The sequence below is a fragment of the Pituophis catenifer genome, unplaced genomic scaffold, assembly GCF_029215685.1.
Source record: "Pituophis catenifer annectens isolate HBS135680 unplaced genomic scaffold, rPitCat1.0.hap2 SCAF_2, whole genome shotgun sequence".
Taxonomy (NCBI): Eukaryota; Metazoa; Chordata; class Lepidosauria; order Squamata; family Colubridae; genus Pituophis; species Pituophis catenifer.
Window position 1 is genome coordinate 69,742,899 of NW_027256882.1, and position 25,173 is coordinate 69,768,071.

At 37.8% G+C, this 25,173-nt stretch overlaps 1 protein-coding gene across 4 annotated transcripts in view; it reads right to left on the minus strand.

The window, feature by feature from the left end:
- The window catches only part of PLXNA1 (plexin A1), a 334,967-nt gene that overhangs the window by 79,440 nt on the left and 230,354 nt on the right, over positions 1-25,173 (minus strand). For all 4 annotated transcript variants that reach the window (XM_070936901.1, XM_070936902.1, XM_070936904.1 and 1 more), the window contains 5 exons: positions 13,091-13,187; positions 11,625-11,815; positions 2,806-2,957; positions 1,350-1,470; positions 63-199 (listed from right to left, as the gene is read on the minus strand). In XM_070936901.1, coding sequence (XP_070793002.1) covers positions 63-199; positions 1,350-1,470; positions 2,806-2,957; positions 11,625-11,815; positions 13,091-13,187 — 698 coding nt within the window. The remainder of the gene's footprint in view (positions 1-62; positions 200-1,349; positions 1,471-2,805; positions 2,958-11,624; positions 11,816-13,090; positions 13,188-25,173) is intronic.

Below are 25,173 nucleotides of genomic sequence, written 5' to 3' on the forward strand. Positions count from 1 at the left end.
GTAAGTCAAGGACTACCTTTAGTGCCTGACAATCATTTATACCCCAAACCAAGAAAGCTCACCCTGCAAAAGCACATAGTTGTCCTCCAATGGTCACCGTGATGTTACTTCCTGCATTGAGATGTCTTCCTCTGATGCTAATCCAGGTGCCCCCAGAAAGAGGCCCACGAGCTGGGATGACTTGTGAGAAGGTAGGAGCCTGTCAAAGGGAAACACAGTCAGTTCACAGCATTCAGAGGATAGCCTTAATGTACAAGCGTAAGAAAAGGACTTATGGAAAGACGTCTAAGCAAAAAATTTAAAAATAAAAATGGAAAATTCTTCACATATCAGGCACTATGGCTATCATATTGCTATGATACACAGTTAAACTCAGAACATAAAATCAATTATGAGGATATCGGTGATAATTCAGTGCTAGTTCACATACAATTGTTTTTCTATAATCTTCTTATTGTTTGCACTTGTACACTACCACAATCAACTAGTTCCTTTGACTTTTATAACAACATAATAATTCTATTTTAAAAAAAATAAAGCAGGAGACTAAAGGAATAATAAGGCTACAGTTAAAAGCAATGAATTAAACTGGCTAAAGCTCAGCATTTTAAACACCCAAGTAATTAAAATATTGGGTAAAAATATTATAATTTTATACACTTGCACATGCACATATATTACAGTGCCTTACAGATAGGCAAAGAGATGCTTTTCAAATTTTTTAGCTATAACCGTCATCATTCAGAGGGAAACGATTCTGAGAGGTCACCCTTATTTGTACTCCTCTACTAGCCAGAGGAATACCTGTTTAACAATAAACACTGTACAGGACAATCTTAGTAACTGACAAAATTCTAACCAGCCAAAGTCTCATTAGTTGCTTCACAGTTTTAAGTAATTTTAGAAACATTGCTATCAGCAGATGTCAAGCTCTAAATCAGTGAAAAGAACCAGCCCACCATTGAGATACTGCTGTTTAAATCTCGTTCTAGTCCAATCTAAATTAGTTAATGACTGCTCCAGTCATATTTATGAGGTGGGAAACTTTCTTAGTTAAAATCACACAAGAATCCCAGTTTGAGCAAAAAATGTCTTGAATCTTCTAAGGCTGAACAGATTGACTGGTAATTTATTTCTTGGCATCCCTTTTGTGCATATTTTTACAAAGATTAGGATATAATTTCCAAATTAAATTAATATGCTGTCTACCAACAAATAATAAACATAAAAATAGTTAGGATAAGGGCTTGTGATAGAAAAACAACTAAATAAGGTAAATCCATATGGCAAAAATGGGATTCGGGAGGAGAGGAGATGGCAAAAGCAAATGTCTACTATTTTAACCTTACCACAAACGTGAAGCTTTTTGGAGCTATAGCCTTGTAGCTGGGAGAACAATCTCTGACACACACTTCTACAGGAGCATCTTGAATTTTGCTGGGGCTGGCTTCTCCAATCTCACAGACGATCCTACAGAAGGCACGCCAATTGAATGTGTTATAAACACATGAAATGTCAGTGCTCTTGTTACATATATGAAGTGTAGCTACCCTGCAGATCATTGGTCATATCCCTATGCCAAATATTTCTGATGTTCTTGATTCTTTCTTTCAATCTTGTCATTATATTTTGATGGGCTGTTGTTATTTTAATTATAACAATTTCAGCAAATTATGTCTTAGCATACATCAAATTGGTGTTTGAACAATAGGCATATTAAAATTGCAGAATACATAAAATATTACAAGGGGAGTTTAATTTAACTCAGTAGGAAATCAATTAAAATTTAACACAACTAAAAAGGAAAAAAAAACCATTTATTTTCATTCCACCCCCATCCTATCACAGTATGTGTTAATGTAATGTAATGCACAGCCATAAGTTAAGCAGTGGAAAATATTCCTATACATTTCTGGCTTTGTATTTTGATTTACTATCTACAAGTAAATAAGAAAGACACTCACTAAATGATCCTACATTGATTTTTCTTATTACAACCTATTGATGTTTAAACTTGCTCTGTATTTTTCTATATAATTTTAAACTAGATACATTTGAAGAGCATAATACACAGAATGTATGTGGCTAGGCAGAATTGACCAGCTTTAGTGTGGCTCTGTAAACATGTATTTAACTCAAAGTGGGATTTTAAATAAACACAAACTATGTAGTGGAAAAACATTTTTCCCTCTCCCAAGTACATTTTGTTTTCAAAATCAAAACTCTGTTAGCAACTTGCAGAATCATTATATTTTACCATCCAATATTTTCCAGAAATGATTTGTGAAACCAGAAGAATCTTTCTGACAGAACGTCACAGAAGATTTGGCATTCCCCTTATTATTTTGCCACTGTTTTGTGGAACCAAACCCAGAGGAGGATCTGGGCATTATTATTTTTAAGCTATCCTGCCATTCATTTTTCTTCCTCTAAATTGCTCAGAGAAATACTTATACACTTGCCATCTCATTTAATAAACACAGAAATCCTACGAGGAAGATTGGGGTGAAAGGTAATTCCTTCTAGCATGAACTGGTGACCTTCATGGATAAGCAGGAATTCGAATCTTTATCCAGGTTCAGCTGTCCTTATCAACTTCGCCACATTGGCTCTTTCCAAAATAAGAAACAGTCATTTTAAAATGAGTTAAATCAAGAAGTGCTGATGGTGACTAATGCTCTAAAAGAAAAATCACAGCCATCTTTCCTTATTGACTCTTCTGCTTTTTACAGTTATATAGGATCTCATAAAGAAATCCATTTTTTGATATCCTACATAGTCATCTGTAATTTAAAGGATACTCACTGCTCAGCACTGATATATTCACTTTCAATGGGGATGCACATCACTTTGCCAACCCGTACACCCATTCGTACATCTTCAAACTTCAGGCCCAAGTTCTCACCAATGATGGTTAACCGAGTCCCACCTTGTCGGGGACCTGTTTCAGGAAACAACTAAGAAGAAACAAAGCAGACTGTTATGAAATCCATCAGACCCACTGCAATGAACAAAAACATCTGTCATAGCACTGTTATACCATCTGCATCTGCATACTAGTAAGTATGATACTATAAATTTCTAAAGTTTGAGGCAGGTTGCCATTTACAGTGAACTTATCAGTAGAAAAACTAAAATTGAAGTGATAATCATTTAACATTCAGGCAGCCCTTCTATAATTCAAGTTATAGTTGAATTATACAAGTTTCTATCATCCAAAGCAGCAATATTAATTCTTTCTTCCTCCTGAATTCTACTATTACATCATCCATTTTCTTACTATATTAACTTACCACAATATATCCCACTGAACCAATCAGAATATGAAAATGGAAACCATAAACTCATATTCCACTAGGAGATGGTTTGCTTCAGGAGTGAAATGCTCTGAAGTGCTACCGGTTCGCTTTGCTACCAGTTTGTTTTACGCGCACATATGCAGTGCGCACCAAATGCGTACATGCAGTGTGTGCCAAATGCATGCTTCATGCTCATGCGCACTGCAGACACTACCACGCAGTGCTGAAAAAGGAGGATTAAGAAGCCTTTTCTAAGGTGAGTAGAACAGCGAATGGGAGGAACAGTTGTGCCGTGCGATTTATATTCACTAGAAAGTAGGATTTCCTGTTTTCTAGCTAATATAAATCGCGCGGCATAGCTGATCGTCGGAAATACCAGTTTGCCCGAACCAGTAGCATTTTTTTTACTATTGGTTCACCTGAACCGGTCTGAACTGGTAACATTTCACCCCTGGTTTGCTTATACTATTATCATTGGACTTCACGATGGCACAGGAAACCCTTCTTAGCATTCTTCTTGTTCAACCCTAGACGTTCTCAGAAAGCCTACTATTTCTTTCACATGCTATGAATTATTAAAAGAAAAGTCATCATTTCCGAGCCTTCCTTACAAAGAAGACACCAATTAACTCATGTAAAATGGGTCTTCTCTTTTTCTAGTAATTCTGGAATATCCCAGCATACAATAATTTCTGCCAGCACCAGCTGGGGAAGGAAGAAAGCCCCAGCAGAGCATGATATGGCTCATTTGTTAGGATGATTCCCAATAAAACGGACAGGTGTGGTTTGACATATGCCAGCGTGATGACAGATGAGCGGTGTGTTACAAGCTCACCATTGCCACTAACAAGGTAATTATGGGCAATTTTACACCACATTTTGCTGGGCCCCCAGTGCTTGGCATACACCTGCAAGTGATAAAAAGGATTAATGGGCACCCAGCTGGGAAAGCTCTTCTGGGTCACCACAACCCCAAACCAAGGGAAGGGACTCCAGGGCTGAAACAGCATAAAAGGACCTAGCAAAATCAAGAACCAACTGATTACCTGATCAGTCAAGCTGGCCCCCAGTCCCTGTACTGATCCTAGATAAAGGCTATGTATCCTTTCCTAAGCTAGATACTGAGGAGGCTTAGGAGTAGGAAAGAGCTTTGGAATGCATGCAATTCTTAATTTGCCCTGCTGAAAACTCTTAAATGCTCAGGAAATGTTTTATGTTTAAAAATAGACAGAAGACATAAAAGTAAAGTAAAGTCAAGACAAAGCCTCCCAGTACTGCCTACGGAACAGCTTTATACTGACTCTACCAAATGCATAGGGATTGGCAAGTCTCTAAGAGAAGGAATTTCTATCTTTATGAGTCAGCCTGAAAGTTACTTCACTACATGCTCAGATCATTGTTTAAATTAAAAAGAGCATTTATTCAATTTCCCAAAGCCTGGTAAGCCCAAATTGTTTGGTTCTAGGCTTACATCTAGCACTGTAGCTACGGTAGAAAGAGATTTAAAGAGTCATTGAAATAAGTAGGACAACCTGCAAGCTTCAGCTGGCCAAGAATGTAACAAGATGTGCAATGATGCCCATCCCACTTCATGGAATGCCAGGGTGTGATTCAAAGTGGTGGTTATGATCTATAAATACACATACCTCTCCCCCCACACACACATAGTTTTATTCGGGGTGAAATCCCGCATGTTCTGGAGAACCGGTAGTGGAAATTTTGAGTAATTTGGACAACTGGCAAATATCACCTCTGGCTGGCCCCAAAATGGGGCAGGAATGGAGATTCTGCAATATCCTTCCCCCAGGAGTGGGGAGGGAATGGGGATTTTGCAGTATCCTTCCCCTGATGTGGGGTGGGAATGGAGATTTTGCAGTATCCTTCCCCTGCGACGCCCACCAAACCATGCCCACAGAACCGGTTGTAAAAAAATTTGAATTCCATCGCTGGTTTTATTGTTTTTAACCTTGTAAGCTGCCCAGAGTCACCCTGTGGCGAGATGGGTGGCAAACAAAATCAATCAATCAATACAACGCTTTCTATTGATACTGCGAGACACCAGAGTTTTTGCAGTCAGATGAGTTTAAACTGAAATGAGGGAAGAGAAGGGAAGAGATTTTGTTTGTACACTTCCAGGGGAGGATGCAAATATAGATAACACCATCATTCTAGATCCGGGGTGTCAAACTCGCATCGTCACGGCGTCATCACGTGACGTATCGCGACTTTTTTCCCCCTTCACTAAACCGGGCATGGTCATGGCCAGTGCATGACGCATCCGGCCCATGGGCCGCAAGTTTGACACCTCCGTTCTAGATTATTGACTGCCAGATATTAAATGCATTAACTCAATAAGGGGAGGGGGAAGAGAAAGAAAGGAGCCAGGAAGATCCAAGGGGGGAAGGGGTTAGAATGTCCTGCTAGTGTCCTGAGCTCTAAAAGCAGCATATCCAACTGCACCTCCACCCTGCAACTCTGAGTTTCTCTATTACTCGTTAGCCTTAACCAACTGATGACTTTATTTCAAGCATGCCATTTTGAGAATTAAGAAAATGAGAGTGCAGGGAAGTTGGCTGGCAGCCTGACACACGAACCATGTGAAGCAGTTCTTATGAAGAACTGGACAACCATTTGTCTGAAATGATATCGGTTTGGACCAGATGATCTACAAGATCCCTTCCAATTCTGTTACTCTGTTATTCTGTTGGGGGGAGGGGGAGATGAGACACCAGCCTTGCTCTACCTCTCTGTACGACTCTCCTCCAAACTTTGACTTGGCTGAAACCCAGAATCAACAAAATCTGCCAGGTTTTAAATTTCTCAAACCAGTCCTCACCTGGAAAAGTTTAGTACAACTTCCGAAATGCAATGTATGAAGTCATTTTCCATTTCATCCATATCTACAATAACTCTCTCTATTGAGAAAAGGTTCTGCTGGATAATGACCAAATGACAAGGTGCAGATCTGTTGCTGCTTGCCCAGAGCCAACATGGATTATGAATCCAAGACTACAAAGCCCATCTTTGTTCTCTGATTTGCAGGTTACTCCATTGGTTAACTATGACAAGGGCCTGAAGGAGTCTTGCCACACTATAGAATTTATACAAGACAAGACAATTTGAAAACTGTAATCTATCATTCACCTACATTTAATGTAATCATGCACTGCTCTCCTGAATCAGAACGCAATGAAGCAGCTGTTACAACAGGCAACTTAAGTTATTGTTCCCTAAACTGGGCTCCTCTGGGTACCTGGTGAGTTGTGCTGTGGTTTGGTATTGTTAAATTAGTGCGAAAGGCTTCCATAGCATGTTAGATTTCCCCTCTATTGCAGCAAAACTGACAAGGGCCACATGTTTGGGGAGAAGCAACATTGGGAAAAAATTGACACTGCTTGACACACTGTGTGTGTGGGGTCATCGTTAAACAAGACACTTGGGAGCCAGAGCTGGCAGGAAAATCCAGCTATTTTGTTCTCTCCTTATACACAAACTCCCACCCCAGCTCTGTCTGACAAACAGCAGCCCTCTTCATCTAATTGGTTTCGGAGCACAACCCTTCATATCTGCCAAGTAAATGTAAGAAATACCAGTCTCCAAAATGTGAAAATAATGAATCGTCTACTAAGTGTCTTGATTATTTGACCATTTAATTTCAGAATAGCTGATCTGTCCATGCAGTTGAGAATGTTAACTACAGAGCATAAGACGGAAGGCAGAGAAGTAAGCCAAAGTTTGAAACAACCAGGGTGAATCATGATTTAAATCACTAGTAAAAAGGTTTGATTTAATTCAACTCAATTTAAATCATAATTTTTAAAGAGCAACTGTCATCTTTGTCCCACAGCGACTCACTGACAGTCCCAATATTGCAGAATATATAGCTTTATGCTATATAACTAAGCTCCATTTCATGCTGAATAAACTAAATTATTAATGTATCTTAAATAGAAAACTATCTTTAGATAGGTTTTTACTCCAAAAGCATTTTATTAAAATAAATTTAATAAAAATTAAAAAAAATCGGATTTAAATAAAAAGAATCTTATTTTTTTTAAAGAAATCATCGATTTTTATCCATCCTGGAAACAACAAAACCCAGCTTGAATATTGCAATCTGGCAATCAGTGTATGTTCGTTGGGATCCAAAAAAGGGACTTTCATAGAGAAGTCTGGAAACAAAATGTAGCATTTTCATGTGATAGATTCACTCTTCATATCCTAAACACAATTTAAAGCAAAGGGAACTTTGGGGTCAGATTTTGGACAGTAATATCATGCCAAAGTGATAAAAGACAAAATAATGGCCTGACATGGAGTGTGTTTTAATATTAACTCAAAATCTCTCAATTTCCTGTGAGTAAAATGGGAATATTAAGATCACACTCAATCACTTGGCTTGATTTTATTACAATAATAAGAGATAGCAATTGTGAAGTCTTTCTTAGCACAATTATGATGCTAAAGGGAAGGGGTAACCACAACAATCTTGTCAAATCAGTCAAGAGCAACTTAATTTAATTAGTAGATCACATAAATGCTTTTTTTATTCTGACAGCCAGAACAATATTTTCTCACCGATTCTCCCAAATCAGCTCTCTTAGAGCTCTTTTACAATGCTTCTACTAGACTAGAGAAGTTATAGCTGAAGCAGATAATCATCTTTTTTTCCTATCAAAGATCTTCTACAAATCTCCTTCATTGTTTTCTATGGCAATGTTTCAAGGAAGAGGAAGGCATTATCTGAGCAGTGCATCGAAAGATAGAGCTGAATTTATTTTTCAGCATTAAAATACTTCTCTTCTGAAAGCTAAAATCTCAGACACCAGCTTTCTATTTTAAATGGATGTACTTTAACCCTATTTCCCTTCAATCTAGCAGAAATCACAGGCTGGCATCGTAACGGTAAGCTTTAACATTTAATTTTGCTTGGATTTTGGCTAATTACTGTAACTGCACAATCTCTGAATCCACAATTTATGGCTTAATAAACAAACTGGGGGTTTTTTTGTGAGTGTTTTTTTTTTAAAAGTATCTCAGCTTGCTGTGTAAACTCATCCACTGTTTCTCTCCCAAGAGAAACAAACTAAGTAACTTTACTACTTGTATTTTCCAGGATTAAACAAGCAAACAAACAAACAAACTGCACAGCATATTTTATACCCCTCATTCCATGCACTCTGGACAATCCTAGCAAATATACTATCACTGCATTTTCCTGAAGCCTGCACAGCAATACCTGTGAAAAAGCAATAACAATGTAACACCCACCCACCCCAAAAGTACACAGTAATAAACCATTTGATCTGCTTACACAGGTTTTACAACTGCAGGAACAAGTTCTTAATTTAGTTTTCATAATTTAGTAATGTAGAATTGTATTAGAACAAAATGCTGACAATTACTTAAAAACTGCAGATAAGCCATCCATATGTTGCCATACCCACTTGGTAGCTCTGAGACTTTATTGTGGTCTTACATTATTAAATTCTCTCCTTTTCCTATGACAACTGATACTTCACAACATAGTGCAGTCTGTTCATAAAAGCCCATAACTCATTACTAGCACCATGTGTAGATATCATGAACCCAAATTTAGGATTCTAACATTCATATTTAAAAGGATGAAGCTTTTAAGAACCAAAATATTATTGCTTGGGGACATGATGCCTATTTTCTGCAGGTTTAAGTTTGGGAGTTCAATTTAAAGCCATTAAAGGTATGACTTATCCTTAAGATTTCTGCTGTTGCAATTTTGTTGAGATGTGTTTATAATATAAGTTGTACAATGCTGGTGCGTTATTCAGGATCACAAGATGTTTTCTTAACAAAAATCAAGGGAACAAATAAAAACTCCCTTCCTTTCCAATCAAAATTTGGAAACCAAGATTTGGAACCAGAACATCAGGGACATATGAGAGAAGATTTAGTTTGGCGTAAAATTAAAATATTTGCAAAATATTGCTATTTTTAAAATGCTATAGGTGTTGGGAAAACTTTTGGTTGCCACAGCAAATGGTGGATGGAATAGCTGTGACCTTCAGGGAAGCAAATTAAGGCTGATCACCAAAAGAAAAATTGTAACTGGAAAAAGAGTTGTGAAAAATGGAATAAGATCCCAAACACATGTGTTTCCTTTAGCCAAGGAAAATTCTCCAAAAGGACTAGACCAGGACAGAAATTTAAAATAATTGAATTAGAGCTACCAATTAAAATTATTTGCCCTTTAAATAGGATAATGCTCTTACAAATTAAATAATCTACCATCTAGATTATTTTAAACTTTTTGCTCTCATCATCTCCTCCCACTTTTAAAAATTATGGAGGATCCCAAAAATGTTTTTGTTTGTATGGGTTATATATATTGATATTTAGATATTAAAAATTAAAATTGATGCATTCATAAAATTATATATTGAGTTATATATATATTGAATCATGTAAAAGTAACAATATTGAACCCATTATTACATAAATATTCGTGTAACATATAAAAAGTAATAATGAGAATATTTTAAATTATTGCAAACATCTTTAATATCCGGCAAATAATTTTGATTTTGCAGAATCCTGGGAAAGACTTGTGGAGGCTCCAGGAGTCCTCAGACCACATTTTAAGAAACACTGATCTGGACCAATTTTCCCTCATTCTTGTACATAGAAATATATCCTTCCAGGAGAAACAGTCAAAAGAGGGGGGGAACCCACACAGGTGAGAATGGGTTGTGACAAAAAGATCCCTTCCACTAGAGCAGTAAAAGGAATAGGAGACCAAAACTGAATGATGAAATGAGAGGAAGAGATTACTGAGAGGGGAGGGAATGGGAGTGGGAGTGAAAGAGAGAGGGGAGGGGATCTCAACAATTACAAAACGTGTTACAATCAGAAAGGAAACTGTATTTCCGGCCTGGCCTAATTTTCCCCCTCTTTTATAAAAGATTTTTAAAATTTTAAATATCTTTTAGTATTTTATATATTCAATTTTAGATTGGTTTTAAAAGTTTGGGGTTTTAAATTTGTCGGGGCCAAAATTATTTAATTTGATTTTATTCTATTTCTTAAATTTTGTATTGTATGTGTTTTTATTGTTTGGCTGTGCACCGCCCTGAGTCTTTCGGGAGTAGGGCGGTATAGAAATCTAATAAAATGAAAAAAAATGAAATGAAACTGTATCAAAAAGGTTACAGCTCATTTTCAGACTAATATTCAATGGCATCTAGTTTTGCAGGAGAGATATCTGCAGTTTCCTAAACCTCTTGCTCTTTCCTTTGTTTTCAACACCTCCTTTCTATTCTTAGATGCAAAGATAACTGGATAGATATACAAACTTCAGGACTAAACACAGGAGAAACTATGTAGAAACCCCATAAAAGCATAGAATGTTGATCTACCATAATGACTGAATTCTATCACTAAATTTTAGCAGACAGACTTAGATTCAGAGTGTGGGTTTAATATATACAAGAGGTGCTCTAGAAACAAATGGCTTGTAATGCAGTGAATATGTGCCAAATTCACTTCCAGCCCCTGCCTATTAGAGGGAATTGCCCTCAGAGTAATTCATTATATCTGACCAATTGCCCTCAGAGCAATTCTAAAGATTTGAACAATGAACTCTTGCAAGACTCTTCAATATTGATTGATATTAAACATCTCAATTCTACAGTGAGAGCAGAACAAAAGTCACAGGGAGAAGCTAAATAGAAAAGGAGAAAAATTAGACCTAGAAATGGCATGTAGGATATGTATCTAACTCTAACCACTGAATCACATCCTCTATATATCATTTCATCAGCAGCATGTCAATGATAGCAGTAGCATAATCAAATAAGCATTAGTATTCCATGAAAACTTATGAAGGAGAGAGGGGATTTTACCAAATTTATTAAAAAGAGCCTCTAAAAAGTAAAATGGCACAATAAAAGTATTTGTAACAGCTGAAGAACTGGTAGTCTAAACTGACAGCGGTATTGTGTGCCACAGGAATGTTATACACACCAGCTTTCCCCAGCATGGTATCTGCCAGATGTGTTACACGTCAAATCCTATAATTCTTAGCCTCCTCTGACGCTGTTTCATGATTTGCCAGGAAAATTCCCCTGATACCACAGCTAGGTAAACTAAGAGATTATAAACATGAAATCAGTAGTGTACAAAGCTGATTAATACCAACAGCTGTAGGGTATGCCTATCAGTCCATAAAATATTACAGGACCAAGTATTTCCAGGCATCCTGTGACACAGCCAATTTCTTGTATACTATTTAAGAAAGAGAATGGAGAAAGGCCCTCTTCTTTGGCAGTGCAACCCCCATCCCAAACATACCTTAAGGATTTTGGGATCTGCACAACGGCTATTGCCATTACTTGCATGCATCCAGCTGCTTTCCGATACTGGGCAGTGTTGACGGAGGGAACATCGTTTTTCTGACACACACCAGCCACACTCAAAGCGTGGATCTGCTTTCAGGCACAGCCCACAGCTTTCCCGCAGAGCTGAGCACTTGTACAAGTGAGCTGCGAAGGAAAGAATACACTCAAAGATAAATTGGTGCAAGGTAGAATTTGCTAAACAGACTATCCTCTGATGAGTAATTTTAGATGTTAGGATGTTTTTTTAAAAAAATTTCTAGTCCAACCCTCTGCCTAATGCAGGAGTTCTCAAACCATCTTGGACAAATGGTTGTCCAATATTTTCTTGAAAACCTCCAACGATGGAGTACCCACAACTCTGGGAGGCAACCCTTCCACTACTTAATGGTTCGCACTGTAGGGGAAATTTCTCCTTAGATTGCATCTCTCTCTGGAGAACTTCCAGCCATTGATTCTTGTCCTGCCCTCAGGTGTTAGGGTGAATAAATTAACATCCTCTTCTCTGGGGCAGCCTTTCAAGTATTGGAAGACTGCTATCATACTCTTCTTCGTTAAAAGAAACATACCTAGTGCTTTTAACCATTCATTATAGGATTTAGCCTCCAAAACACTTGTTGCTCTTCTTTGCACTCTTGCTAGGTCCTTGGCATCTTTTTTTATATTGTTGTGACCAAAACTGGACACAGTATTCCAAATGTGACCTCATCAGTGTGATATAGAGTGATACTATTGCTTCCCTTGGTCTTGATACTATCCCCACAACCCAGGACCGTATTGACTTTTTTGGCAGCTGCAGCACACTACTGAACCATACTTACATACACCAGGACACCTAGACGCATCTCATAGGCACTACTGTTGAGTCAGATAATATCTATCTTGTACTGGTACAAAATAGATTCCTGCTTAAATGCAGGACTTTATTCTTCTCACCATTGAACTGCATCTTGTTGAATGGAGCCCAACGCTCAAGTCTGTTAAGACCCTTCTGAACTTGAAACTATCTTCCAAAGTGTTAGCAATTCCCCCAGTTTTGTGTCATCTGCACTTGGTGTCTAAAAGGCTCACCATCACTGACCTAGATTGTATTAGGAAAATAACTTGATCATGGTTTTCTGCTATACAGGATGTGCATCTAGTTAACTGAATAACTTGCAGCATTTCCAGAGACACATTAGACACACAGAGAGAATAAGTTATAAAATCAGGTCTTTCTAGACTGCCTCCTTTAACTTTGCTATGCGTAAGGAACAGTGTGTGCTCATATGGGCAAAATGTTTTGAATTTTTACTTGTGGCAGTTTGTTAATTCCAATATGGTCCCCAGCTGGCTGGTTCAAAGATTAAGTGTGGAGACAGTTTACTATGGAGAAATTTTGTTATAACTGAAGGTGTTTCTACATTCCCTATTTCAGCTTACCTTGGATGTTTTGGGGATTGTCAATTATGAAGTTTCCATTCCACACAACAGAAAGGTTCACTGGAAGGTCACTGATGTCATTCCCTTCATAGAAATACTGCCAAAGAAGACACAACAGGGCACAGAGTCTATTAGTCAACCTTACACAAAAATAGCAGATACAAACCAAGAGGCAAATGAAAGGCCAGTGGAGGACATCACATTATTCTCACTAATTTCAAGTGCACCTACCTGGATCTTCCTCTGCCAATTATGACCATGTCAAAAGCAAGACAGATTGGTCAGACACGAAATCTTCCCAATAACCAGGGAACAACAACAACAACAACAACAACACAATTTTGTTTATTTTTTTCCCCAGCTGCTTCTTTGCAGTTCTGCTAGACAGAATGCACTTTGGGGGAAAGTCCGAACTGGGTACCAATCCAATGCATCTAAATTATTTCCCACTTTAATTTTTCCTTTGCCTACTTAGGCAATGTTAAAACAGTGTGGTTCTAGATTTGTAATATTCCTTACCAGTAGAGAATGATTGGTAGGAATTGAGAAAATCTACTGGATGTCAAATCACAAGCATAATTTATTTGAGCTGTTGAGGCTAATGGTCCTTGACACAAAATCGCATCACCTAATAAACTGGGTTTGTTGTTAAAATACAATCCAAGAATACACAAAACCTAAAACAAAGTGATTTTCAGACCTATTCAAGTAATATACAAGCCATAAATGGATGCTGTCACTGTATAAATTAATAAAAAGTACAAATTGAAGTTATTTTATTCTTATCACCATTCAGCGTCCAGGAATGCTGTGCACCTGTTCCTCAAAATAAGACAACAGAGCAAGGAGCCTTTGTCTGAATAAATATTTAAACTGAGAAAGAATAGAATCTAAAGCCTCCCAGCAACTGGAGACATTACTTTTGTCTCTCTTGAGCTGGCAAATACTGTTCGGCTTCTTCTACAGTAGGAAAGAAAATGAAAATGCAACGGACTTAAGGAAGACTATCTCTCTAAGAAGGATGATTACAGAGGCACACAAATTGGGAATTGTATTTCCATCCTACATCACCATGAGCCTTCACCCCATCTATCTCCGTGAAAAATAAACCTAACCCAATCTCTTGCTTCAGACAAACTTCTTGCAGCCTCATCAATATTCCCTTCACAGTGCCTGCGTGCATGTGGAGGCTTAATCGATAGGAAGACAGGAAGGCAGTCGGAACCTTCCCTGACAGCTAATGACCTCCTTTGGCGAGAGATTCTCTGCTTTTCTCCGGAGAAAATGACAGGCGTGTCAGGAGAGATTAAATGAAAGATTCATAGCTTGCTGGAGTTTGTTAGGGAACTATGGATACCACAGGTGCAGCTTTCCCCCTGCTCTGGAAATACCTCCTCCCTGCTCAGCCATGGCACTATATTAGCCACCAAGGTGTAAGAAGAAGCCAAAAAGATGAAGAAGGCAACAAGTATCTTCCCCAACCCAAGTCTTGCTTTCCTCTACCTCCTCTTCAACTTCCATGGAAATCCAATTTGTCTTAATTTGTATTTTTTTTTAAAAAAAGCTATAAAGCATACAGAATACAGGTGAACTGTTATGCATATACCATGTTTCCCCCCAAAATAAGACATCCCCTAATAATAAGCCCAATCGGGCATTTGAGCGCATGGCAATAAGGCCAGGCGCTTATTTCAGGGTTCAAAAAAATATAAGACAGGGTCTTATTTTCGGGGAAACATGGTAGAATGAGAAACAAAACACACAACAGAAATACTCACTTCCTGAGAGCTGTGTCAAATGATGTGACCAATCTTTTTTTTTTTTGCACAGAGCGTCAGAAACAATACAGAATCATAATATGAGGTCCATACTATAGAAATATAGGTCTCAAGCCTTAATTAATAAGGGTTAGTCACATAGCACCCACAGGCGTAGAGTTACACACTAAAAATGATGTTCATGTTTTCCCATATTAAATAACAATGGCCAAGTTCTCTATGAGGGTAGCTCTTGGTTTATGATGATAATTGGGACCAGGATTGCTATTGCTAAGGATTACAGTTTTCATGTGACTCCATTGCTTAGTGATAGCAATTCTGACAGTTCCGATTGTTGTTGTTAAGCAAGAACTCCAGGAGATTCTTAAGCAACTACCTCATGATTGCAATTTGCAACTCCTGGCAACTTTCCCATTATCTTTGTGAGAAGTTAGCAAACTGTGATCATGTGACTATGGCTCACTACAATATCATACTCATGAAGCAGGCATCAAGCACCTGGATTATAATCACATAATTACATGGATGGACTCATTGCAAGGTCCTCTTGTTTAACTCCATTGCAAGTCTTGTTGTTAGGAAATGATTTTACCTAACTTGTTGGGTTGGCAATATATAAACTATCAATATAGCTTTAAGACTACTGTATTGCTGCATTGCATCATACTGTGTCCTGATTGGTTAGCTCTGTAGCCAATGTCCTTAAGAGGGAGCTAGAAACATGGTTTGTTTCTCTTTGATGCTCTTTGATGCTCTTTGCTGTTTGCTGTGTACTATTTACTGCTGTTTTGCTGTGTTTGCTACTGTTTGCAATTATTAATGTGTATGACTACGATGACTGGTAAGAAGACTTTGTTATTGGATTATCCCTGGACTAATGTTTAACCATCTACTGCTTTATCTGTGTATGACCTGGACTGTTTATTGGACTGTGCCTTATTACTATTTCCTGAAAGTAAACACAACTCAGTGTATCTGTGTGTTGGCTGTGTTATTTTGTAACTACTCTCAATCGCTTTGATGTGCACATCCTTGCTACTCAAGAGTTGCTCTGCAAATTCCTTAACACTTGTCATTAAATAATTGGTTATAACCCAAGAACTATATGGAAACATTTTGGCCTTCTTCTAAAGGCTAATAGGCTGAAATTTAAGATCTTGGCATTTGTAAGATATTGTTGGGGAGTGAGGAGGAGTCAAAAGGGAATTAGTCTGGAATCCCTATGTGGGCATAAGAGAAGGAAGTCTGACTAACTTTGAATGCCACTGAACCTTATCTAGTCTGATCCAGGTGCAAACTGCCAATTTGAGAAGATTTCTGTGTAATAGGCTGGCTGGAGCACTAAAAGAGCTAATTGAAGTCTTCACACGTGGATCTGATTGTTCATGCCTGACAGATATTTGCCCACTATATGAGCTTCTGCAATGGTACCTGAGCTTGAAAAAACCCTGATCTATAATATTAATGATATAAAATATTCTTTAATTAAATTCAGCTGTTTAAAACCTGCTTTACCTATTTAACATTCTTCACATATATATGCCCGGAGTCATTGAATAATATATCTGAAGAGCATCAATTTGAGGAAGGCTTGCCTAAAGTGCAGAATATGGTATTAATTGGTTTTAAAATTAAAAAATGTAAAATATTAAATTCAACCATTAAGGCGTTTCAACCAAGTGTCCTATCTGGGAGTTGATGTATTTATCTGAACTATTATTATATTTTCATGGAGAATATCTATTTGGTCGCCAAGAATCAACAACTTGATGGCACATTCAATCAACCATTCATTAATTTTATCTTCCATAAATGCTTTTCCTAGAATAATCCTTCACCAGAATGGCACTGTCCAAGTTAGCTGCTGAAGGTAACTCAATCAACATCAAGCTGGAAAGGCTGGTGTGCAATACCAACTATCTGCCCCAAAGAATAGAATAGGTAAAGGTAAAAGTTCCCCTCGCACATATGTGCTAGTCATTCCTGACTCTAGGGGGCGGTGCTCATCTCCGTTTCAAAGCCGAAGAGCCAGCGCTGTCCGAAGACGTCCCCATGGTCATGTGACTGGCATGACTAAATGGCAAAGGAACACAGAACACTGTTACCTTCCCACCAAAGGTGGTCCCTATTTTTATACTTGCATTTTTTTACATGCTTTCAAACTGCTAGGTTGGCAGAAGCTGGGACAAGTAACGGGAGCTAACCCCATTATGCGGCACTAGGGATTCGAACCGCTGAACTGCTGACCTTTTGATTGACAAACTCGGTGTCTTAGCCACTGAACCACTGCATCCCTTAAAGAATAGAATATAGAACTCTAAATACAGATTGTATACTCACAAGTTCAGATAATTGAAGTGCAGCTAATATAAGCTCACATCAATAATATCTTTATGCAATATAATATATAAACTATTTAAAGGTCAGTAGAGACTTAAAAATAATTGATGTTTGCATAATGTGGTACATGCAATTGTGTAAGTGTGTGTGACTGTATTTGTGTATGTTCATGTCCCATTCTTTTCTGGTTGTGTTAGACTAATTGGAAACAGGTCAAAGAAGCTGTATATAGGAATAACTTTAAAAAGGTCACGTATATTTACATAAAGGAAAAGTACCCATCATTTGGAAAGAGAAAAGTGTTTTGGGAGGGTGGCAGGGAAGGATTTAGCTGTGACGAGCAGTGTGGCAGAATAAGTGAAATTGGCATTTTCAATTTGTACTCTGACATGTCTCATTTGGGGCCCTGGCATCTCAGAAAGGCATACAGCCTGCAGCTGTCCGAAACACTTATTTGCATTTCTCTGCCCTGGATCTTTTTGGAAATGAATTCCTTTTGAATAGGGTACAAAGTGGGAACTGGCAGATTATTAACTCTTTAGAAACCCACTCTGACAAAAACAGTTTACACAGAAGAGACAGATATGTGCATTTTTGTCTCACGTAACATGACCCTTTCTATCTGACAAACATTTTCTTGGTGGTAATTATTAAGACTTCTGGTGATCTTCTGCAACATATGACATAAGTCAAGGACTTGAACAAGATGAGGGTTTATGTTCATGAATAATCAACTTTATTACAATACCTCTTATGACATTAAGACTGTAGTACATCTCTTTGACTCCCCTTTAAGGTAGGATATTTTCCTTCCTTCCTTCCTCCCTCCCTCCCTCCCTCCTGAAGGCAATTTCGGCAGCCCACAGTACATAGTTTGGAAAGATACATTCCTGAACTCAACAATTGGTCTGCTTGGTTAAAGGACTACCTTAAAGGACTACTTCAGAGTCAGTTGAAAGGAGTCAGTTCTACAGACCATCATCTGTAGCCAGCAATGGTACAGTGCAGATTTAGAATGTATTATCTCATACATTGGAGAACTTGCTTGAAGCTAATGAATTCAACAGCTTCAATGCAGTGAAGAACAAAGGCTACATTAGACAGCTAAAAACATGCCATGCATGTTCTTACATAATTAAGAAGGCACTGAATGTAATTTCTCTTTTAATACTACATTGGACCAAAAGAATGGATGGGCACATCTGGAAAAAAAACTCCCAAGAACTAGGAATCTGTTTGCTTCTACAGTTGCCAGTGTTTCTAAAATTCATCTAGACGAAAAACAATCCAGAATGCTGGTCTTGCCAATAATTGCTTAAGTATTCCTGGATTTCCAAACTCTAAACATAAAGGAAGGGAATAGAAATGCATCCCAAGAGCTAGAGAGGAAGTTTAAAAGGTAGGACTTTTGAAGAAAACAGGAAGGAAAGCAGCCAATAAATTTGAACCATGGCCAGCAGTCTGACACCACACAACAAAGCTGAGCATTTGGGTTGTCTACTTTATTTTATGCCAATTTTGTGTTTCACTATTATCCTTAACTGTATCTAGTTGTACTCTGACAACTTCTAACTATTTAGACTAAAATACATGCATTTGGAAGGTAGTCTTCTGGCATCAATTGGGCTTATTTCCAAACAAACATGTGGGAAAAGATAATGAAGGTCAGTTTATTAAATAATCATGTTTGTTACATTGCTTGTGGCTTCATGCCAATGTTGTTAACATCTCTCTATTCACATTTTTACAATTATACACTTCTGCAAATGTATTAGGCTGGCTTAATGGATGTAGCACACAGCAACCTGAATTTGCTTGTTAGGCTCTCACAAAATTACACCATCAGCAAACATTACATTATACATACGCACAGAGTATCTCGGAATGGTAGAACGTGTTAGTTCCTTGGCTTTGGAGGACATCTCTGAAATTGTAATACAAATGTTTCCACACCAGCACCATTGAGATGGGGGATGGCAACATGCCTCTGTCCCAAAAACCTGGCAGAAATGTTTTAACACATTTTGGACTAGCAATTTTCCAGATTGGCCCATTGCATTTTATGCGTAAATTCTACTGTATGTGCTCTCTCACTTTTGCTTACTCTGGATGCAGAAAGCACAGGTGCCAGGCAGACTCCCAAGGAAGCAAGGACTATCCAGATCATCAACCAGTAAAACACAGAGAAGAATGGATGCAAAGTTCTTTCCGAGAGAAGGAACACACAGAAAGCAGCTACCATCAGCAGCATAGCAGGGAAAGAATTATTATTTTTTTCCTCTTGGAAATCTATGCTGCTGAAGGCTCTATGACAAATCCCACCCTGATTTGAAACCTTGATTCTTGCTGGGATTCTTAGTAATGAAAGCGTAGCTTTAGCAATGCTACCTTTTGGAGGACTCTCAAAGCAAAACCTGTATGCCCATGTAATTATTGTTAGCATCACTGAGATTTTATTCATTGTTATGGCAAAAACAATTTCAAAGATGTCTTGGGGTAGAGGGGAGCAGAAACTATTACTTGCCTCCCAAGTCTTGCTTTGAGTTTTAAAAAAAAACACATAAAACGTTTTAAAAATAACTCTGTTGATACATATGATATTACCCTTTCACTATATAACACGTGTATGCATGGAGGGAGAAATAGAAGAGCAAAGGATGGGTTACAGAAATCTTATTAGCCTTGCCTATTACACTGACTTATTTAAAGTCAATGCCAATTCCTCAAAAGACACAAAGATGAAACACCACTTGGGTACTAGTAAAAATCAATTCCATTGTAACATTTGTCTTTACCGTTGCTACACCTATATAAATATTGATTTATATATATCTGTCTATCTATCTATCTTGTCTGTCTATCTTATCTATCTTTTTTTGTCTGTCTATCTACCGTGTTTCCCTGAAAATAAGACCCTGTCTTATATTTTTTGAACCCTGAAATAAGCTCTTGGCCTTATTGCCATGCGCTCAAAAGCCCGATTGGGCTTATTATCAGGAGATGTCTTATTTTGGGGGAAATAGGGTATATACCTGGCCACATGGCTCCCACCCTTTTGGCTTTGTATATGGCACAGAAGACCTTGGGCTAAGATAGATGGACTCTTGTCAGATATGTTTATGTGTATTATCTATGTTTTTGAATAGAGCAACTAGATCCTATCTTGTTTTATTTGGGATTGTATTTTTATTATATTGTAAGCCATTCAAAGTCAGATGGCACCTGAATTGAATTAAATAAACTACCTGGGTAGGTAGGATCTTGCCGCGTTACTGGATGAAGTTTGCTTTTTGTGCTTTTGTGTGGTTCTTCCTTCATTCCCTGCTGTAATGTATTCTTGGTGTTTTTAAAGTATCAATCAGGAATAACTCTATAATTGAAATTATTATACATTTAATGTATATCTTGTCTAATGAATTTTTTTAGAGAGAGAGAATATAATTAATAGATATATTTTATTTTAAAGTAACATTAAAACAAGCATTACATTAATTTCACAATTCAAAAAAGATGTGTTTTTACAGATTTTCTTAGCACCAAGAAAGCTGGGCCAAAAACAAACCTCCAAAGAAGTAATGTAGCAACATTCCCTCTCCATTGAAATAGAAAGCTTTGATACCTAGAAGATTTCCAAAAGGGCCATTCCTGCAAAACCTAACAGTTAGAGTAGCTCCTAATAGATGAGCCAAATATTCAGATCCTATTTATGACTTCAATGTTCAATACCAACACTCAACACTGTATACCATATCTGTAGATCTTTCACACAAGCTTCATAGGAGCACGTTCCTTTGTGCTGCATTTGATACTAACTGAAAGGTCTGGAAATTTTTCAAGGGTAGTACTACCTACAGTGTGTTGCAATAGTCAAGACCGAAGATAAGAAAAGCAGCAGCTAACTGTTGCCAAACCCAATTGGCTAAGGAACGGAGGCAGCTGAGACTTGGCATGCCTGACAAATCCAGTGACGGAAGAGATTTAAGGAACACTTTCCAACTGTGAATCAGCTCTTTCAGCCATAAGAGGCTAACCTAAGCATCCCAAACCAATAACCTATTTATTCACTGCACTTTTATCATCTGTAAATTTGTTCTTTATCTTGCCCATTTTTTTTAAACTTAGGGCACATTTTGAGCAATAGAAGCATTATTGGTGACTTTCCACTCCAAAACCCAAGATGACCTCCCATAGGGGTCTCATGTAGAACATAATGGGGATAAAACACTGTAGGTCAACACCTAAGATTTTAAACAATATTCTGTTCAACGCTAACTTTCTGAACATTCTCTCAGAGGAAGAGCCAGATGTGCTATAGAAGGATTTCCCCAAGGTCCAATTCAATCTTGCTGGAGCATATGCCATTTAATACAGGAAAGTAATGTTAGTCTGTCCTTTGTGGTTGCTGGAGAGCAGTAAAGGAGTTCTTCAAACAGATTATTAGATGGGCCTCTGTTGACATTTAGTTTCATCTGTCACAAGTCTGTCCAAATCCCTGAGACCTACAACCTGAAAAGAACCTCAAAAATTGGACAAGAGGTTTCTAAATTTTCAGCCATGCAGCCTGTCCCAACATTGGGGAAAAAAGAGCAAATTAGAACAGATAAAGCAAATTGCTCAAATTGAGCTACCAACAGTACCTCCCTCCAACATTCTGGTAAACAAAATATCACAAAGCACATGAAACTGATATTGACCTATGTAAAAGAACAGCAGAGCAGAAGATCTGAAGTGGATTTTCAGATGGGCTTCGTATTGTACATCAATCTGATTTATCAAAAAAGTCTTTCTACTATCTGTTGTCCCATCTGCTTCGCTACTTTTAAATCCCTAATAAAGCAGTGGGCTGATTTGGCTCTATCAGAGAGAAATAGGTTCTTAGGAGAGCCAATGTCAACCACCTCAATTACTTCCATTTTTCAGAGGTCAGACATGGCACTTAACAGTATCACTGACAGATACCATGAGAAATTCCCCAAAGCATTCATGAAACTATTTAGATAAATCAAGTACTTTAACTGGATAATTTTAAATGGTCCTTGACTCTCAGAAGTTTCTATCAGCTTTCAGTCTAAAATTAACCAGAGAATGATATGACCACGACCACAGTTTTATAAACAAGAGTCTCCATTTTTAGATCATGAACTTCAGGGAAACAAACAAACAAATCTAAAATCTCACCCTGTGGTAAGTGTGGAACAGACACTAGTTGGGACAGGCTGATCAACATTAAGGAGCGCATTAAATAATTAACCATTCTTAATTGAGGATTAATCAATGAGGGTACTGAAATTCTACAAAACATGGCGTTATGGGTAATTCAATGGCATGTTTAAGATTATCCCAAATAACCCAGGAGGAGAGACCATTCAATAAAAGTATAAATAATATACTGACACCTCCATAACTATCCTGAATAACAAACATAGCATCTTCCATTGAAAACCAGGAGTTTATAAAATGGTACATCTGGTTATCAAGATAAATTTTTAAGGTCCGTTTTTGTCCTTTCCCAACCATATTTCTAGTCTACTATATTACACCGTAGTATGGTGGACAAAGCTGGGAGGCATAAATTCCCCACTCTTCTGTTTGCATATATCCATCATAAATACAAAGTTAAGGACGAGATAGCAATAGCAAATAGACTTATATACCCCTTCACAGTGCTTTACAGCCCTCTCTAAGCGGTTTACAGAGTCAGCATATTGTCCCCAACAATCTGGGACTTCATTTTACCGACCTCAGAAGGCTGAGTCAACCTTGAGCCACTCAGAATTGAACTCCTGGAATGAATAGTGAATTAGCCTGCAGTACTGCATTCTAACCACTGAAACCCACGACTCTTAGATAGCAGATAAAATTCTGGATAACAGCTATTTTACTCAATACGCCACTGAAAAGCATGGTTTTTAAGTTGGAAGGGCTAAATTGAAATGTTTGATTAGACTTTAACCTTAAAGGAAGTTACCCTAGCCTTTGGCCAGACTGCATATTTTCACAAAATGCCCCCACCACAAGCCAGCTACTGGTTCAATGCTTTCCCCCAGTCCATTTTCCAGTTCTCACTCTCCTCCATGCTTCTGCTACAACTGTTAATCTCAGCAGGCCATAATCAACCAGCAGTTTAGATTCCTCCCCACAAGTGCTCCTAGTACTCATTAAAAATTCAAAAATAAAAATAGGGTGCTTTCGTCCCCAAGACCTTCCCAGTTATTCTTTAGGGTTGCTCCTACAGTGGTAATTTCATTGCCAGCAATATCTCTTCTGCAGGACAAGATTTTTTTTAAAGTCATGGGGCCAGGACTTAAAAACGAATGAACAAACATTAATTTTTTGTTCAATCAATCAATCAATCAATCAATTTCTATAGTCACCTATCCCAACCAATGTCTAGCTAGCAGTTCTAAAATTATAAAAATAATAAAAACATTTAAACAATGAAAACATCCAAAATTAATATATACGGTAGCTGAGATAATGAACCAATTAATAGTAAAGCTAAGAAATGAGGCTCTTAGCACATTCAGAGCCTCAGGCTCAACTACACAGCCAGCCTTTCAGAAAGCCAGCAGGGTTGAGGCCATTCTAATTTACTCTGTGGGGAGAATATGTCACAGAGCAGGGGCTACTCCAGAAGAGGCCCAACAGCCTTTGGCTGACAGGATCTGCAGCATGCCCAATCTGCTAGACCGAATTGGATGGGTAGAGATTCTTGGAAATTGATGTAATCCTGGGCAGACAGCCTCTGCTAGGAACATGAAGTTCAAGGCCTAACCCCTTAAGAAAACTGTTTCTTTAGTGTAGCAGATAAGGAGCAGCCATCCAGATATGCATCTTTCCCTCTCTGAGTATCCATATACCCATAATTCTGTCTTCATTGTAGATATCTTAAAGAAACAAGGAGTATCAGACAAATGGATAAATATTTTAAAGATTAAAGAACAGCACAGTCTTAATCAATATAGTCTGATCTTGAATCTTCGTGTTATATTCTTGCAGCATGCAAAACCAGCAAGAAAATCCCTCAATTTCTACTGCCGATTTGCCAGTTGTGATTGCTGCAGATACCTAACCTCAAGACTTGGCACTTCAGCGCAGGAATGGCTGTACTCCAATTATTTTCGTTTAAGCTGCGTTTATTTGTTGTTGACAGATACACAGATGGATCCTGTGCATGCCCTGAAAGCTCAAACAGGATTTCTATTTACTTTTTCTTTAAAAAAAAAAAAAATAACAACCCTATTTAGATTACAACAGCACTCTGTAGTTACATACCACAGATTTAAACAGTAACTAATCAACACTTCTACCTGCCCCCTCTCACCCATTTGATGAGAAGCAAATCTATTTCATAATCCTTATTTTATACACTAGAGAATTTTTTTAAAAAAAATGGCAAAGTGGTTATCTAAAATTAAACCAGAGCAAAATTAGGCCAATGCATTTTGAAGTAGATCTGGCTTCCTATTCTGGAGATGTACAATAGGTCCCTCTGCTTTTGCTATAACTGTCTAAAGCCACCTCTTTATATAAAACAGATTCCCATTAACACTATGCCATCTGTCTGGTTGATCTCATGATAATGGTTTCCCTATCTTTCCCTGCTCAAATGAATTAAGTGTAACAAAGATATATATATTAAACAACTATCCTTGCTATTTTTTTAAAAAAATAACTCGATATAAAGTGAGCAGTGTACAAAAGAAAATATGGGAGTTGAAAGGTTTTCCTTGCGAAAGAACCTATTGTTATTTCCTGTATCCATGAAGGCATCAGTTATTGGGTGACATGAACCCCTGGCCTCAAGACTTTGGAGAACTGCTACTGCTCAGAATAGATGATATTGCCTAGATAGCACAATAATCTATGTTGTGGGTGAGAAATATTTAAATTACCTAAATAGAAGACCATGTGGATAACTATAAATGCTGCTGCATAAATGCTTGCATCAAACAAATAAAAATA